The sequence below is a fragment of the Semicossyphus pulcher genome, unplaced genomic scaffold (assembly GCF_022749685.1).
Source record: "Semicossyphus pulcher isolate SPU_LCO1_2020_fin unplaced genomic scaffold, fSemPul1.0.p SCAF_14, whole genome shotgun sequence".
Taxonomy (NCBI): Eukaryota; Metazoa; Chordata; class Actinopteri; order Labriformes; family Labridae; genus Semicossyphus; species Semicossyphus pulcher.
Window position 1 is genome coordinate 24,341,554 of NW_027211648.1, and position 16,344 is coordinate 24,357,897.

General features: G+C 39.3%; 2 protein-coding genes across 2 annotated transcripts in view; one reads left to right on the forward strand and one right to left on the reverse strand.

Moving 5' to 3' along the window:
- Window positions 1–562: 562 nt before the first annotated feature.
- Window positions 563–2,930, reverse strand: cimip5 (ciliary microtubule inner protein 5). The gene is made up of 3 exons (XM_069662317.1): window positions 2,606–2,930; window positions 2,382–2,421; window positions 563–1,626 (listed from the first exon to the last, which is right to left on the reverse strand). Exons 1-3 carry the CDS (start codon window positions 2,827–2,829, stop codon window positions 1,429–1,431), a joined length of 462 nt encoding a protein of 153 aa, XP_069518418.1. The 5' UTR covers window positions 2,830–2,930; the 3' UTR covers window positions 563–1,428.
- Window positions 2,931–6,884: 3,954 nt separating this feature from the next.
- Window positions 6,885–16,344, forward strand: part of LOC138591056 (CAP-Gly domain-containing linker protein 4) — a 40,207-nt gene continuing 30,747 nt past the window's right edge. The window contains exons 1-6 of the mRNA XM_069661562.1: window positions 6,885–6,958; window positions 8,906–9,037; window positions 10,062–10,201; window positions 10,713–10,806; window positions 11,053–11,214; window positions 11,607–11,725. Of these exons, the coding sequence (XP_069517663.1) occupies window positions 6,919–6,958; window positions 8,906–9,037; window positions 10,062–10,201; window positions 10,713–10,806; window positions 11,053–11,214; window positions 11,607–11,725 (687 nt within the window). The 5' untranslated portion in view covers window positions 6,885–6,918. The remainder of the gene's footprint in view (window positions 6,959–8,905; window positions 9,038–10,061; window positions 10,202–10,712; window positions 10,807–11,052; window positions 11,215–11,606; window positions 11,726–16,344) is intronic.

The following is a 16,344-nucleotide window of genomic DNA, read 5'->3' on the forward strand; positions in this document are numbered from 1 at the left end:
TTGACAGTTTCCTGTCAGCCGGCAAATATTGTCACTTCCGTATACATCCACTGAAAGCTGATTGGCTTCTTGTGTTCACAAGTTAGGGCGAAGCATTTGAAACCATAGGGCTTCTTCCGAACAAGCTGTTTCTCTCTCACTGCTTTCCCACCATTTTTAAGGCCAACTTTTCGCTAATTAGTCCATGTCAAACAAGGTGGCATGAACGATACATGTGAAAAGAAATAATAAAGGCATGAGTAGCCTATAAAAAACAAACAAAAAAATCATACATCAACATAAAGGGCTGTTAAAAGCCCCACTACACTCCTCCCTTTTGCAATCAGAAAATGCCCATGATTACATGCTTATAATATCATAACATAACTGTATACTAAGGTAAGGGTGCTCCCTCTCATTCTCTACCTTCGGCCTTAAATCTATATTTGCTTTCTCTTTTCAATGAATGTGTAACTCAACTGTGAAACTGCATCATGAGCACAAAGTCGTCAGGATGCACAACACTACATTATTTAAATACTATGCTATAAAAAAAACTCACTTTTTAAATATACCCTGCAAAATTGCTTTTATTCTGTTATGAAATTTTTAAACATTTTGGTATTATGTCAAATATTTATCATAACAAAATCAGTTTAGTACACTGAAACACATTTGTTCACAATCTAATAACACCCACATCATAGAAGTTTTTCAGATTCATTGGGGACCAACATTTTAATTCCAATTCAGACAAAGGGGCAGTGATTTAAAACATTGCAAAATACAAAATGGCGTTTTAAGCCATGTTACAAAGGCACAAAAACCTGAAATATGCTGCTATTCATACAAAGCGCAGATGGAATATGCTACATTTTTGAGGAAATCACACAAATTAAATGAATGTATGGCTGTATAGATCCTTCTTCGAACAGATTTTAAGCCATTTTAAATTAAAAAACGAAACAAACATTTTGAACCCCCGAAATAAGATATAGTCTAATGGCATCAGATTCCCATAAAGGTAACTGCTACAAATGTATTTTTTTTCTATGTGCTATGGTTTTGGTGGTTTGTGTTCCCTGCAGCACTATGTCAGTGCACCAGGACGAGAAGCGGTGATACGTTTACTCATCCAAATTTGATCAGGTGTCTTGTTAGATTATCGAGTATCTGGTTAGATACCCTATAGAGCTCAGATGACATGGATCTGATCTACTTGATCTGCAGCCTTCCCCTCTCGGTTTCCTCTTTATCTGTGGGCAAATACCTTCAGAATTAAGGTTTTCTCCTGTTGCATGTAACATACCTAAACCTAATAATGAACCTAATTTCTTAATATCTATATAACTATGTAGGACAGCAATCATCATTTCTTTCCCATCATTTATTGATATTGGGGAAAAACATGTGTTGTGCAGGTGTAAAGTGACTCGTCTTTCAAGTGTTCTAGCAGGGCAGCATCTCTGGATCCAGCTTGCGCTTGTGGTTGCTTCCAGACCAGAGTATCAGCCTGTCCAGTCTGACCAGTTCACTCCCCAGCGGAGTGGACAGTCTGCTACCAAACATCTGGTTGGTGGTGTTTGGCACGCGGTCAGAGAAGAGGGACACGTAGCTGGGTAAAGGCTCCTCTGGCTTCAGCTGACCCTGAAACATAAAGCCAAAGTCTGATGTTAGCGGGCAACATTCAGCTGTGTAATAGTTTGCAGCTAAAGATCACATTAAATACACAAAGGGGCAAATAAGCCTAAGTTATATTGCAATCAGGTACAGATGGTGTGTTTTGCAATACAACAATGTTCTTTTGAGTAATGAGATATTACTTCACGCTGATACCATAACAAATAATCTTAAAAGAGTTAAAGAGTTTTAGGTGAAAATTGCCACATCAAACTGATTCCTGTCATTAAAAGTTAAAAGTAGAGAAAAACTTGGCTTCTGTTTCATGGGACAGGTGTGTAGGAGAGAAAAAAATCTGTCAAAATTGCAAGTAAACTCCTGCACACTGCCCAACTTGCAGAAAAAAACATGTATTTGCTTTCAACGTTTCGGTACTCGACCTTCATCAGGCAAACCGATTGTGAACAGGGGCTGGCCAACTTCAGCCACTCCTTACTGAAGTTGGCCAGCCGCTGCTCACAATCTGTTTGCCTGATGAAGGTCAGTGCTGAGAGCCAAGCTTAGGATAGTGACAAGAGAATTAATTAATTCTCCTGTTTTTCAAACACATTTTAGTCTTATTGGGTGTTAGTCTGTTGGTGAAACACCATGAATAATATGAGGGGGTGTTCGTTTTTTACATGTTCATAGGTAACACCAGAAAATGTGCATTAGAGGTTTAGTTACAGAAATCTCTAGCAGGTGTAATCTATACTGAAATGAAGACAAATATTTATCCTTACCATCTGATCATAGTTCTTCAAAAAGCCCCAATTCTTCTCCCTGTGGACCAGAATGCATAGTAAGTAGGCCTATAGCTTCAGTCACCTATACTTCTATAAAGTAAGCTACCACAACTTATATTTTGTAATCTACATCATAGAATTAAAGCCCTTTTGTACTCAGACTTGATGCTATTAGCCTCGTCTTAACGAACAGGTTATTTATCAACTAAAGTCCTTCTCACCATTCTCGCACTCCTCTCCTCTCTCCCCACACCAGCTCCTTCCACACTCGGTCCTGTTTCACGGGATCCCTCCTGTCCGGGTTCTGCTCCGTGGACACCTTGTCCTCTTTATCGTGGTGGGTTCTGTTCGCTGCGGGCTGCGTTGTTATGGGCCTGGTGCCATTGTTTCGTTCCGGTAGCCGGTATCCAGCAGAGGAGACGCGTCTAACGCTGTTCAAGTCCATTCTGGTAGCGAGATCAAGATAAAATGCAAATATGCAGCATTAAAACAGAGCATGCGACTATTAATGCGAAAACAACCACAAAATCGTGGTTTAGCCAGTGCGCGAAGAGTAGAGTGTGTGTCAGAGAAAATCACTGCCAGCAGCCTACTTCAGCCTTTTTGTTTACGTTTCCATGGAAACGGTGTTCAGCAACTCGTCTTTACAGTCATTGGTCTTTACCAGCTGAGAACAACACTTTCACAATAAAACGTAATGTAAAAAGGACACAATTAAGAAAGGCCCATGTGTATCACCAACCACAGGGAATTTACAGTAAATCAGAAGTAGTGTAAGTAAATGTTACATGCATTCATTACGACCTGTGATATTATTTACTAAGTTGTTTGTAGCATTGGCCTGTTGAATTATTTTTGTTCTTATTGTCCATAGGTTTTTAATTCAGAATCTGAAGAGCTACTTCCAGCCTTTAAAACATTGAATTAGTATGTATTTGCTGCCTATGTATTTCCAGTATAGTGAGCAACAGCTGAAAAGCTTCTAGGGCTGAACCAGTGAACATTTAATAGTCAACTCAAGTAAAGCCAAAGAAAGGAATTGCTATTATAGCCTACATCTACACAATAGGCTACATGGACTCTTAAGCTGTAAGGGCTTTGACATTTTTGACTCTGCATTCCAAGTACTTTAGGAATTGTTCCAAGGATTTTGCCAAATTTACATCAGCTTTTTTTTTTTTACTCTCTGTGTTACGATTAGTGAAACCACACTTAATGTTTCCTTTCCTGAATGTTCTTCCACACTGCCGCATTGGAAATTGCCATCTGCTAAATGGGAAGATGTGTTATGTCCCAGTCAGTGAACATTGCATCTGTCTTAGAAATAAAAAGTGAATTCTAAAACTGAAACAAGAAATGCACCGGTAAAAAAAGATAATTTTAAAGAAACACACATTTCAGGGTTTTGGTAATTAATTTTTTAATTTTAATAATTAATTTACATTTATCCTGTAATTTTCATCAGAACGGTAACATGTTATCATATTTTGTATTACCTCCTCAGTTTTATCTGCAATATTCCTAGCCCCCATAAATCACGTATTTACCTGTAGATTCAAAGCACATTTCGGGGATTTAAAATTTTTGTAATTTTTGGAGATGTTATAAAGAAAAAAAATTTAATCTGAAAAACTGCCTTCCTAAATCTTTATCACCTGACACTTATCCACGATATTCCTAGCTCTCTTATTTCACGCAAAAAAACGTTGTGTATTGTCCTAGTCGAGCCGTCGATCACGTTTATTTTGAAAACCGGAAGAGCAACGGTGCAGTAAGCGCCTTTATTCTGAAACAGGATGTACCTCAGCTGTGCAATTTAGCGTACGGCATGAATTGACGGGATTTTAATCCGCTGCTGGTTTACTAGTCAATTTCCCCATGAGCGAATTAAAACAAGCTGCAAGGTTAAGGTATTGCATATGTTATTTTGTGTACAGTTAACTGCTCAGGACATTTTTTCCATTTCTTGTTGTAAGGTGCATTTTATACAGGTGGAATGCTTGGCCCAGTATTAGGGCTGGACAACATTACCAGTGAGAAGCTAACGTGAGAGAACATGGGACTGAAGGCACTTCATCTCTCTTGGCAACTTTTTCCACATTGCATGAGCATAACAGCTGTGCCTGTTAACTGCTTTATTGGCCAAGCATGGAGTAACATACATACGAAACAGCTTGGCTTTTTTCTAAACAGCAGCCGGCTTTTAAACATATGCTAGCCAGCTAACAGTTAACTGTTAGCTATTTTATCTATGCTGATGTCCGGATTAATAACACGTCTTCCATCAGCCGAAATTGCTGGAAAATGATTCAGATGAGTGTTAGAACATTAGATAAGCTAACATAGCTTCTGTTGCCATAGGTGCTGCACACCTGTGAGACGAGGGAGGGGTCACTGGTGGACCTCCTTGGTTGTAATGAATTATCTAACGTCAGCTAAAGCTGAAGCTGAAGCTAGGTTCAAACAGGATATAACCAGGTTAAAGCTTCATTAGGTGTGACGTCAGCTATAATAACCAGTCAAGTATAAATCATCTATAAAACAACCCAATGATTCTTATCAAGTTGTGGAGCAAAGATAATTATGTGAAACAATATTTGTGTAGGTATTTATGAACTTGTTGGAGGTTTTTGGCTGTGGGATGTCCACAGGTGAACTTAATTATTGTGGTTAATAGGTGGAGTTATGCCAGGAATTACAGGGTGTTAGCATGGACATGTACAAATGACAAAGACAGGGGTGTCTAGGCTGAGTGGAAACACCTGCGTTGGTGGACCCTTTCCTGTGTGTGTGTGCGCGTGTGTGTCAGAGTTACTATAGTTTTGAATTTTTCATTAGTTTGTATTTAGGCCAGTCTTTCATTTTGGTTTCTGATTTCAGTAGTTGTATTTTTATTTTGATGAATTGACTAGTTTTAGATTAGTTTGTGTTTAGTTTTCATGTTAGTTTTAGTTTTTAAGGTATTAAGAGGAAAGTCTTTATTTAAAGAAGCTGAAAAGGGTAGCATGAAAGAAAGCATGACATCAAATATGATTTTCATTAGGCCTTTTTGTTCGGCCTGTGTCTCTCGAGAAGTCAAACAGAGCAGGACAAAGTGGTAGCTCTCGCAACCACATTGTGAATCGAGGGGGAAAACGTAAACTAAGCTGATTTTACCTGCAATTCTATTTAGTCGTAGTTCGTTTTTGAAAATTGTAGTTTTTATTTTTATTTCAGTTAACAAAATTATATTTTTCACTGCTACTTTTAGTTTTAGTCTTAGTTTTCGTTAACTATATTAACCCTGGTGTGTGTGTGTGTGTGTGTGTGTGTGTGTGTGTGTGTGTGTGTGTGTGTGTCAAGCCTCCAAAATTCTGAAAAATATGCAGGACTCCACATTACAACATGCTTTGCATTTTAGTGCCATACAGATAAGCTGGGTATTACTTTTTAGTTGTATATATTTAAGTTTGGATTATGGCAGTAATCTCTCTTCCTTAGCTGTAGGCATGGAGCCGACAGGAAGGGGCTTCAACCCCCCATCCAGGCTAAACTCCTGTACATGAAGATTTACTTATTTACTCCCAACAACTTAGACAAGGTAATAATGTGGTAGTGACATAAGACACATCTATTCATGAACTGAATATCAATTCTGAGCAAAGGTATAGTCATATTGACAAAAACATATATACTATCATATACTAAGGTTATCTTGGGAATTTTTCCTCTTAGCTATAAAATATTCAAAACATAGAGTAGACTTAAACTGATATAATTTGTTTTATGGGTCTATTTTAAAGTGCTTAAAAAGTTATTGCTGTAAAACCCCATGTACAGAGTGACATGCACACAACCTACTGTAGGTATGACACTCACTATTGATAAGTACCTCATACAACCCCTGTTTAAAAAATCTGAACTATTCCTTTAATCTAGGTCTCTAAGGATTCTGTGTTCTAGCTTTTTTAATTTAGTCCAGGCCTATGAACTTGTTGGGTGGAAACCCTGGAAGAATCTTTGTGCTGAGAGGTAACAGGTGAGGTTTGGTGACACCTCTCTTCTTGAACTGGGAGAGATTCAGTCTTTCACCTATGGGTGCTTTAGCACAGTGGATGTGTGCTGTCATGTGGAATTGGACACAGGCCTTCAGGGTGAAGGATAGTCATCCAAATAACCACCACTTTGCTGCCCTTTACGCTGTGTTTATTTGCACTGTCACCCTACAGCAACATTCTCTACATTGTGGGTCTCATGGTTGGCTACTAGCAGGGTCAGCAGTGCACAGATCGGTAAAGTGAGAGTGACATTCCAGCCTGGGAGAGTCAGAAGTGAGAACACCGTGCCTTGAAAGTGTGGAAGCTGTAAATAGCCACTGGACCTGGGAGTCAGGGGATCAACAGGGTATGACCAGAGACGGGAGGGGGTGTTTATAAGAGATTTAGGAGAGGACGGTTTGTGCTTGGGAGTTATTTTGGGAAGTAGCTTTGCTAGATGTTCTGCTGGACCTAGTCTGTGTCTCTTCATTTTAGTGGAGCTGGACTGAGAAGCTCTCATGGAGATGAACGAGAAAGAGGATAAAGGAGAAGATGACAGTGAGTGTTGGTTGGTTTGGAAGCTTTAAGGCTCAGTGTTGCCTTGCCAGTCTTAGGCCTGTGTGTTAGTGTGTTTGAAGTAGTCAAACCTGTAGTTTAACCTCTTATCGTTTCTGACCTTTTCCCCAGCCTCCTGTTTTAATTTTTATTATGTCAGTGTTTGAAGGTTAGGCTGGTAGTTTAGCCTATGTTCACCACAAACCTATCAATTCTTTGAAGTCTTCAGGAAAAACTAAAATCATCACTGAAGCTTGTGTTTTTTTAGGCAGTTGTAATTTTTCTTTTAGTCAGATTTAAATCTTCTCAGTCTCTGATCCTTTGGCCTGTATATCTTAAATACATTCCCTGGACACTTTGTTAGGTTCACTTTGCTGGCACCATGATAGACCACTTTTGCATTTAGAACTGTCTCAATTCTTTGTGGCATAAATTCAACAAGGTCCTGCAAACATTTCACCAGACGTTTGCGTCCTGTTTGACTGTATGGCATTCTGCAGTTGCTGCTGATTTTTCAACTGCAGATCCCTGATGTGAATCTCAGGTTCCACTATCATCCACTATCATATCCAAGTTGCTCTAGAGTAGACTGACTTGAGTGAATTTGAGCTTTATAACATGACAGGTTATCCTGTTGGAAGTAATCATTAGAAAATTGGTCATAAAATATCATAAAGGGAGGTTAATGTTGAGGTAGGCTGTTGCGTTTAAACAATTCTCAATTGGTTCCAAGGGGCTCAAAGTGTGCAAGGAAAATATACCTCACATTATAACACCACCACTAGCCCTCTGACCCATTGATATAAGGCAGGCTGGATCCATGTTGTTTAACGCCAGAGTGAGGGACAGAAAGGATAGACAGGAATGAAATGGAAAACAGAGTGGGGTTGATATACATTAAAAGGGCTGAGGGCAGGAGTCTCTCCCTGAGGGAAGGACTATCCTCTGTATATAGAGCACACGCTCTACCAACTGCGAAACAGGCGCCCAACAACATGCCACTTTCAAAGTCACTTAAATCACCTTTCTTCCTCACTGATTCTTGGTTTGAACAACAGCAGACTGTCTTGACTGTGTCTACATGCCTAAGGGCACGGGTTGCACATGTGCAAATGTAGGCGAAAGACTACCGCCAGCTGAGGTGAAATTTGTGTCTTATCATGCTGACTGTTGGCAGCACAAATTTGGCAACTTTGCAAATCAAAGTTGAACTAAATGAGAAGTGAATGAGCTTTGCCACCTGAAGTGAAGGCGTCATTCATCCATTCACTTGGAGTGAAAGTGAAATAGATTGTAAAATTTTTATTTTTGCCTATTTGTGACAGAGCCCGAAATGCACTGAGCTACTGCCAAGTAAGCAGATTAGAATTCTTGTTAATGGGCAGTTAAACAGGTGCATGTAGTGAGCAGTGAGTGTATACTGGCTCTTGCTGTTTTGGCAGCCTACAATCGTCTTTTCATATAATCCTCATGCTTTTACCATAAAACACCATTATACCTCAGAATGTATGTCCCTCATCCATTTGGGTGAAATGCTAGAGACCACACACTATCATACAGTATCATGATTTGGCAGAATTGATTGCCATGCACTGTGTGTATAGCAGTTGCACTGGTATTCTGCAACACTATAAAACCAGAGGAGAATGTGAAGACCATCACACTTATGTATATGATATTAAAGCTGTTAACGCTGTTGTTTTCCTGCCTTTAAAAATAAAGCCAGTGCCTTATTTACAATTGAAACAGAGGATATTTTGAACACTCATAAGTTGAACACCGTTATAGGAACATTGAGGGGCTCACTGCTGTAGCGCAAGATGCCAGATCGCTGAAAAACTCAAATGAGGTCATGTCTCTTCATAAAATATGTGGCGTTCTCACTGCTTTGTTGAGATTAGACCTACTTGTGTTCTCAGAATAGGACTTCTAATATTGTTCTTGCCGCAGGCCCTGAGGGGGAGATGACAAAGGAGGATGTTTCAGAGCCTGTCGAAGGAGACACTGTGCAGGGCTGGGGCTCTTCCCATCAGCGGCCGGTTATCCACCAGGTGGCCTCTGCACCCATGCCCAGTGACTGTGGTGAGGATCCACACACATGCACACATTCAATACAGAGCACAGTGGAGCTGTGTGACATTTCAGGCTTTGTAACACCCTCACTGCAGTATACTCTGCAGTGACAGAGTGTGAAAAGATTGGATATGACTGGAATATGACAAAATGTTTCCACTGCGTTTTTGATCATGCAGTCAAAGATGATATATACAAACTTTGAAAGCGTTAACTCAGTGAGTTATGATTCTTCATCACTTGATCAGTGCACCACTAGGCGGGACTAATAAAGATTTAGGCAGTAATAACCATGTCTGAAAGAATAACGATGGTCTTGCCAGGAGTCCTTAAACCGCACTCAATAGCTATGCTGACTAATGAATCCAGTTTTATCATGGCAGATGTCTTTAGTTTGCTCATTTATTTTTCCAGTCATATCAAGTCATTATTTCTAATACTGTGAAAAGTTAAGCAATATTTTGATTGCTGGATAGGAAACAAAGTGATGACTATCTTACAAACATTGCCTTTTCAATTAGCTGGTAATTTTTCAAGCCCAAGTTTAACTGTCAGCAGATTTCTTTCTTTTTTCTGTCAGAGCATTAGATTTATTGATTGCTGTTGGGATGTAAAGATAATTTCAACAAATATAACTTAAAATTCTTTTAAGATATATATTCTATCTAACTTAAATTCCCTAATATGTAATACAGTCAGAGGGTTTGATGCCGTACAAAACATTGTGGTATTTACCCTGAAAGGCCAAACGTATTTGTTTTCAGCCTCAGCCGAGTCCTCTAATGCTTCATTTGGTTCACAGCACGTCATCCACTATTACAACCGATTGAGTTTGCTTCTGTGACAGCAAGGGCATTTACAGAGATTAGAAATTTAAATGCATCGATTGAACAGCATGTTGCAGAAACTTAACCTATACTTGTGCTGCAGAGTTTCACATGTGCTCTTTTCAAAGCTTTGAATTCTTATTTCTGCTCAAAGGTGACTCAATAATTGTCTCTCTGCTGTTTGTTTTTCCTCTGACCTCCTCCAGAGTTCTCCTTCTTTGACCCCAGTGAGCCGCAGTGCAGGGAGGTTCTCCTGGATCCCAGCACCACCATACCTGAACTGTTTGCTGTCCTCAGGCAGTGGGTGCCCCAGGTCCAAAAGAACATCGACCTTATTGGCAGTGAGGTGACACAATCCAGCATTTTGTTCCTGTCTATGTGCTTTAAATAATTACATGGCATTGGTGAAAACCTTGCTCTGTCTGTACTCACAAAACTCACATTTCACAAATGACAAAACACTGAAATACTTCAGAATAACATAAGAGTGTACTTTGGTTGTTGGTTAAAGCCCTGCAAACTTGATGCAAACAGCTCCTCTCAGAGTTACACAAAGTAGCTGCAATGCAGTTAATTGTGCAGGGAAGCACTTGTCTCAAGGGCAAAAGCAAGCGATTATTTTCTCGCACTCATTTAATAACTGCTGCCCTTGAGAAATAAATGCCTTGTTTCATTGTGAGTTTGTGAAACAATTCATGTCCAAATTTAAAGATGAGTAGAGTTATGAGAGGCCCGGCTTACTTGTCATTCATCAGATCAGTGCCCCCGAGTTTCACTTCATAGCCCATTATGTAATATATCTGCACAGTGACAAGAGCGGCCCTTAGAGACGCACTGCACATCTTGTCTTTGCACAGATCCTAAAGAGAGGCTGCGGTGTGAATGATCGAGATGGTCTGACGGATATGAGCCTCCTGCACTACTGCTGCAAGGCCGGGGCCCCTGGCATCGGTAAGTATTGACACAGGTGTTAAATAAACTCTCAACTGAACTGTAAAAGTGTATAAACATCTTCTCCATCTTGCCTGTGTGTTAGTTTATCTTGCCACTCTGACCACTGAACATAATCCTGAACGACTCAGTAAGCACTTCTAATAATCAGTACTACTCCTTAAGCACAGTCTATAAAGCTGACCTACAGTCTGTTACTTCATCCCCTCCCAACACACACAGACACCTATCTCCTCTGTTCGTCAGGTGATGCAGAGACAGCAGCAACCTTTGCTCGACAGATCCTCTCACTGGGTGCTGATCCCAACCTTCGCTCTCGCTGGACTAACATGAGGGCCCTGCACTACGCTGCCTACTTTGACGTGCCTCAGCTTATCCGGGTGGTGCTGCAGGCCTCTCAGTCTGGAGGTGAGGGCAGATCTAAGATACTGACTCGAGTCCAGACTTGGTGAATCTTACTGTGCTGAATGCGAAAACACACTTCTACAGTAATTCCTAAACAATACACGCAGTATACAGGATTATATGTGTCATCACAGTTTTCCTTATGTGTGTATCTACTGTCATTTTTAATGGTTAGAGAAGCACTTTTATTTTACAGTTTTTGCATTTTTTGTCAGACTCCTTTCTTGTAAACAAGTGTGATAAAGTTTAGTAAAGTAAAGTCGTAGTGCAGCAAAACTTAACCTGAAGAGAATTCTCAAAGTGTAAAAAGATGCACAACAATCCCTTTGAGTTGTATATATATATAAATGTATAAAAATGCACAATGCAAATCTCTGCTGAATTTTTTTTTGTAGAGGTAGATGCCACCTGCAGTGACTTCGACTTTGGCACCTCACTGCACATTGCCGCTTCCAACCTGTGCATCACAGCTGTTAAATGTCTCCTGGAGCTGGGAGCGAACCCCGCTTTCAGAGTAAGTTTAATTGTTCTCTTACATGCACTCATGATCTGGTTGACAGATTGTATTATCTCATGCAAACAATCTAAAATTGTATTACATGTAATCCTATACTCTCAGTTAAAGGCAGGTCAGTCAGTCAGCAACTTCCTTAATAGTTTCTATCCATAGTTTCCATGTAAGAGGTGGACGTAGACACTGTGATGTCATCCGTTGGTTTGTTTTTGGAGACCTGAGTTTGGCATTTTGGCAGAATGAACATCAGGTTGTGTTGAAGGTCATTTGAAACTTCTGAGTGAGACAATGAACTCATTAGAAAAATGTTTACTAGGGTAACAAATCAAGTTAGATGTAGCGTCAAATTCTGGTAGACTCTATCATGCAACCAGTGAAGTTACGTCTGTGCTGGCTATTAAAACAAATTTAGTTTTCCCATCTTATGTGCAGTCGATGGTCTGTACTGAACCTCTATGGGAGCAGCTACACGACAGGCTCGTTTACCTTGTGTGTTGTTCTGTTATCACCACTGCAGATTAGAAGTTTCTAATACCTTGATCACTTGCACTATCAGTGCATTTTAGCTGAATTCAAAATTGCTTTGATTAACTTATAAATTCTCTGACACACAATACCGCCGGATAATTTCATCTAAAACAAAACTTTATCTTCAAATGAGGCGAGGTGTTATTATTTGTCTCTCCCCTACCTAAATCTTTGAATTGTAACAAATAATTCCTTGGGTGCTTCAGACTGTGGGTTTTCAGTTAAGTGCCACACCACACAGCCTGTGTGTCTTATTTTTTTTACAAGTAAGACGCACACTGCTGACTACTTTCTCTGTGTATTATGTAACATTACCATCAAGATACCTTGTATCATGTTACCATGTACAACTTCTCCATTACAGCTATAATAAAACTTCTAATATCATGAGCAATAACACTTTTTCGATATCGGGTTAGATTATGTTCATTATCATGTGCAATATCTCCCTCAATATCAGGGGCTTTATTTATATTTATAGAGTGCATTATTATGTGCAATACTGCCACTTATTTATTGTTATGTGCAAATTACTTTACTTAAACTGTGCGGTATAACTTTTAAAATGACCATGCACTATTGCATATTTATCGCATGCGCCATCATCTTGTGCAATATAAGGTTTTCATTATTTCTTATTTTCACTGCAAATACAACTGTCAAAGTAACTGCCACCATTACTTGTTTTACTTAGCTTAATTCTGTAAATATCTTACTGTACTAATGTTATTATATTAGGCACTGTCTCTCTGCATTTAACCTCTATACACTTTATATCGTACGTTTCACTTATATTTGAGTTATTTTATATTTCTCGTTTTTATGCTGTAACTTTGGAGCAACCTGGCACAAGAATGTCCTTCGGCATTAATAAAGTTCTATTCTATTCTAAGATAAAAGTCAAATCTTAAGTTGTCAGATCAAACGAGCTGAGCTACTGTTCGTGTAAGAAGTAAGCTAGCAGCAGGTCAGCTCTCAGTCCTATGATCCTGTGTGTGCTGAAGGACATGTGGTGGAGCACTGATTTTAGCACTGATTTTAAATTTTAAACTTATTAAGGCTTCTATGTAAAAGAAATTATTTTGCTCAGTTCAGAAATATAACCAAATTACAATCTTTAAGCTACTCACAATGGCTTCACATTTTTATAATTTCAGATATTCTTTCTGTTTTTAGCACATATCCCAGTTTGAATAGAAGGACATACACTAGATTGCCAGTAGATGGTGACATGACATTAAGACTATAGGGCCTGTCACAGCTGATACCTTCTCTTAAAAGTTTTCCCCCATACTATTTGTTTTCTAAATGTGCCATTATTATCCTTTACATCATTTTTTTTGTTTGGACTCATTAAAGTTTGTGAACAGAAATGGTGCCTGTTCTTGTATGCACTTTCTTTCCCACTGGAGGTCGCCAAAGCACTACATATGTTCAGGCAATAAAACCCTTACTGAAAGATGAGTGCAGATGCTCTATATTTCTGCAGTGTGTGAAGGAAGAGTTTGGAGAGCATGTTAACATGTTTTCACAACCTTTATTTAAAGCTTTTCTGGGTTTAAGACATGCATATTTGTTCCTCATCGTTAATAACATGTAGTTGAGACTATTTTCAGTCTGTTATTATTATTGTAGGTTCATTAAGTCTTTGATCAGCCCTGGAGATTCGAGGCATCTGTTCCTGCAAGTTGTTCTATTTCAATTCATTTTCCCCCTCTTTATCCTTTTTATTGATTGAAAAGCAAATGTGAGTGTTAAGGTACAGAGCACTCATGGGTGTATCGACGTCATAACAATGAGGTCACTCCTTTGATTTTATTTGCAGAGTGCACAACAGAAAAATATAACTTAATGTCACATGGAATATTTAAAACCACAGTCTTTCTGAAGTTGAGTAGGAAATACTGTGTATTAAAAAAAACATTGCATATTGCATCATTATCAGCCACCTTTGTCAGCACCCTATAGAACTAGTATGCCTTGATTTGTGACATACTGGGATCCTCTACCTCCAAAATCATGTCACTTACATTTGAAAAATGTCAGTATTGGCCTACAGTAAAGTCTAAAGCATAATACCAGAGCCAAGAAACTCAGTTTTGTTTTTCTTTTTGAGTAAAGGTCAGACTTGGAAGTGGTTTAATTTGATATTCCCCTGCCTTGGCCCAACAGAATTCATAACAATAAAACCCTGAGCAGGGGAAAGTTTCTTTCTTTCGTGCCCCTTTTATACATATCTTATAGCTTAATAGCTATGGCAATCAAGCATACTTTGCATTAGAAGCAAGTTTCTGTAATGTATTTCTTGCTTCATTGTTTCAGTTTCAGCTAACATATTTTAGGGGGGGAAAAAACTCTTAAAGAACTTGCTTCTTGATTTCAAACCTGTTCTTAAATTCAGAAAGTTAAACTCAGTGATTGCTGTACGTTTACATGTTAGGCTATGTAGAGGACAAAACCTGGTTTGAGTTTTAAGAAAAAGTTTTGAAGTAGGCTACACAATTGATTGTATTCAGGATACTCTGGTTTAGTAGTTTACAACTATTCTTACCTCTGCACGACAACTAATGTTGTATTGCACTATATTGAGAGATTTTTCAGATATTCTGTCTTCTAAATGTTTGTAAATGGTTGTGGAAAAAAACAACCTTGTGCGGTACAGCAGTAAAGCCTTAAAAATTTAATTCAGAGTTTAATTGACAACTCTTCAGCACAGTGTTGATAAAAAAATAACTTTATAATTACCACATAGATGGAATTCATGGTATTGCTGCTGCGTTGTGCTTCCATTTCAATCTGAACTGCTTCAGGTCAGGCCCATCACAACTGTTTATTAATATGCGGTGGGTTCAAGTGGTGCTGAGGCATTTTCTTAAACAAACGAGATGGCTACCACTGAAGTGGAACATTTTGAATCTGCCATCGCGTCAGTATTCAAAGAACTCAATGGTGGTTCATACTACTTACAAATGACAAGTGTTGGCTACTAAATCACATTATGCCAAAAGGCTGTGTATTGTGTCAAACTAAGAGACATATTAATTGGATGTTGATACTATATACCAAGCAGGGGTTGACAATGAGCACAATTTTACGCCGGCACCCCGGCCAGGAACTTTCCAAATTCACTGGCCCTGAAATATTTTGTTATTTCGCTATTATTTTAGCGTCAAATTTTGTTTCTCCTTATGTAAGAGTTCTTATTACTGTAAACTATTATAAACTCATAAAAGTAGACCAAAATTATGATATGGGTGTAAGTAAAGAGGTTTATTAATACCAGTAATTTTAAAATTAATTTTCTGCCGTTACACACACAACCTCACGCTTTGTGTGCACTGCAGGTGTAGCCGTTAAAAGAAAACACTCCGCGGCATGTCTGCTCCGTGACCGGGCCGTTTATGTAGCCACAGCGTTAACGTGCACCAGGACGAGGTGCCACTGATAACGGGAATACACACACTTAGCCACCTCACATAACTGACCGTTTGTCTCGAGTATCCCCCCAGGTGCATGTTTACAGTTTACAGGCAGGTGACACACAGACCGCACACACAGCGATCAGTTCATTCTGTGCTCTCATAAAAAGCTGCACCAATGTGATATCAGGCTCACTTTTCCTGTTTTTCCATGTGTGGGAAACACTGCTATGGGTGTTACGTGTGTCATCAGTGTTGGGGAAAGTAAACCTGCTTTTTTTCCCCCAACTGTTGCCCTTTTTCCTGGCATTTGACCAGGAGTAGGGGGTTTTAACTAGTCTGCGGTAGCTTGCTTACGTCAGTAAGCGTGTTCTAGAATGACAGTTGCTCAGTCACGAGTGCAGCGACTAGCGTGTAAAGTGTTGTTGACCAAAGTGCCTGCAGTGATGCTGACATCGGATGGAGATCACCGCGGGATCTACGTAGAAAGTAATCAGTCCCGTCCATCGAGACTGTGAATCTTGGGAGGGCTATTATATTGTGTACATTGTGGGCTTGTGGACTCAGTGCTTATGTCGAGCCCTGCCTGGCCTAGCAGCTTACCCCAAGACAACACTTTCCTTTTCTGTAACTGGACATAGCATCCAGAGGCATTTGGGTTTGCAACCTTTA

Excerpts from the sequence above, each read along its gene's own strand:
- cimip5 (XM_069662317.1), bottom strand. The coding sequence starts at position 2,829 with ATGGACTTGAACAGCGTTAGACGCGTCTCCTCTGCTGGATACCGGCTA. Across the intron at positions 2,422-2,605 it reads AGGAGAGGAGTGCGAGAATG|GGAGAAGAATTGGGGCTTTT; the intron begins GTGAGAAGGACT and ends TCTGGTCCACAG. Across the intron at positions 1,627-2,381 it reads TGAAGAACTATGATCAGATG|GGTCAGCTGAAGCCAGAGGA; the intron begins GTAAGGATAAAT and ends TTTATGTTTCAG.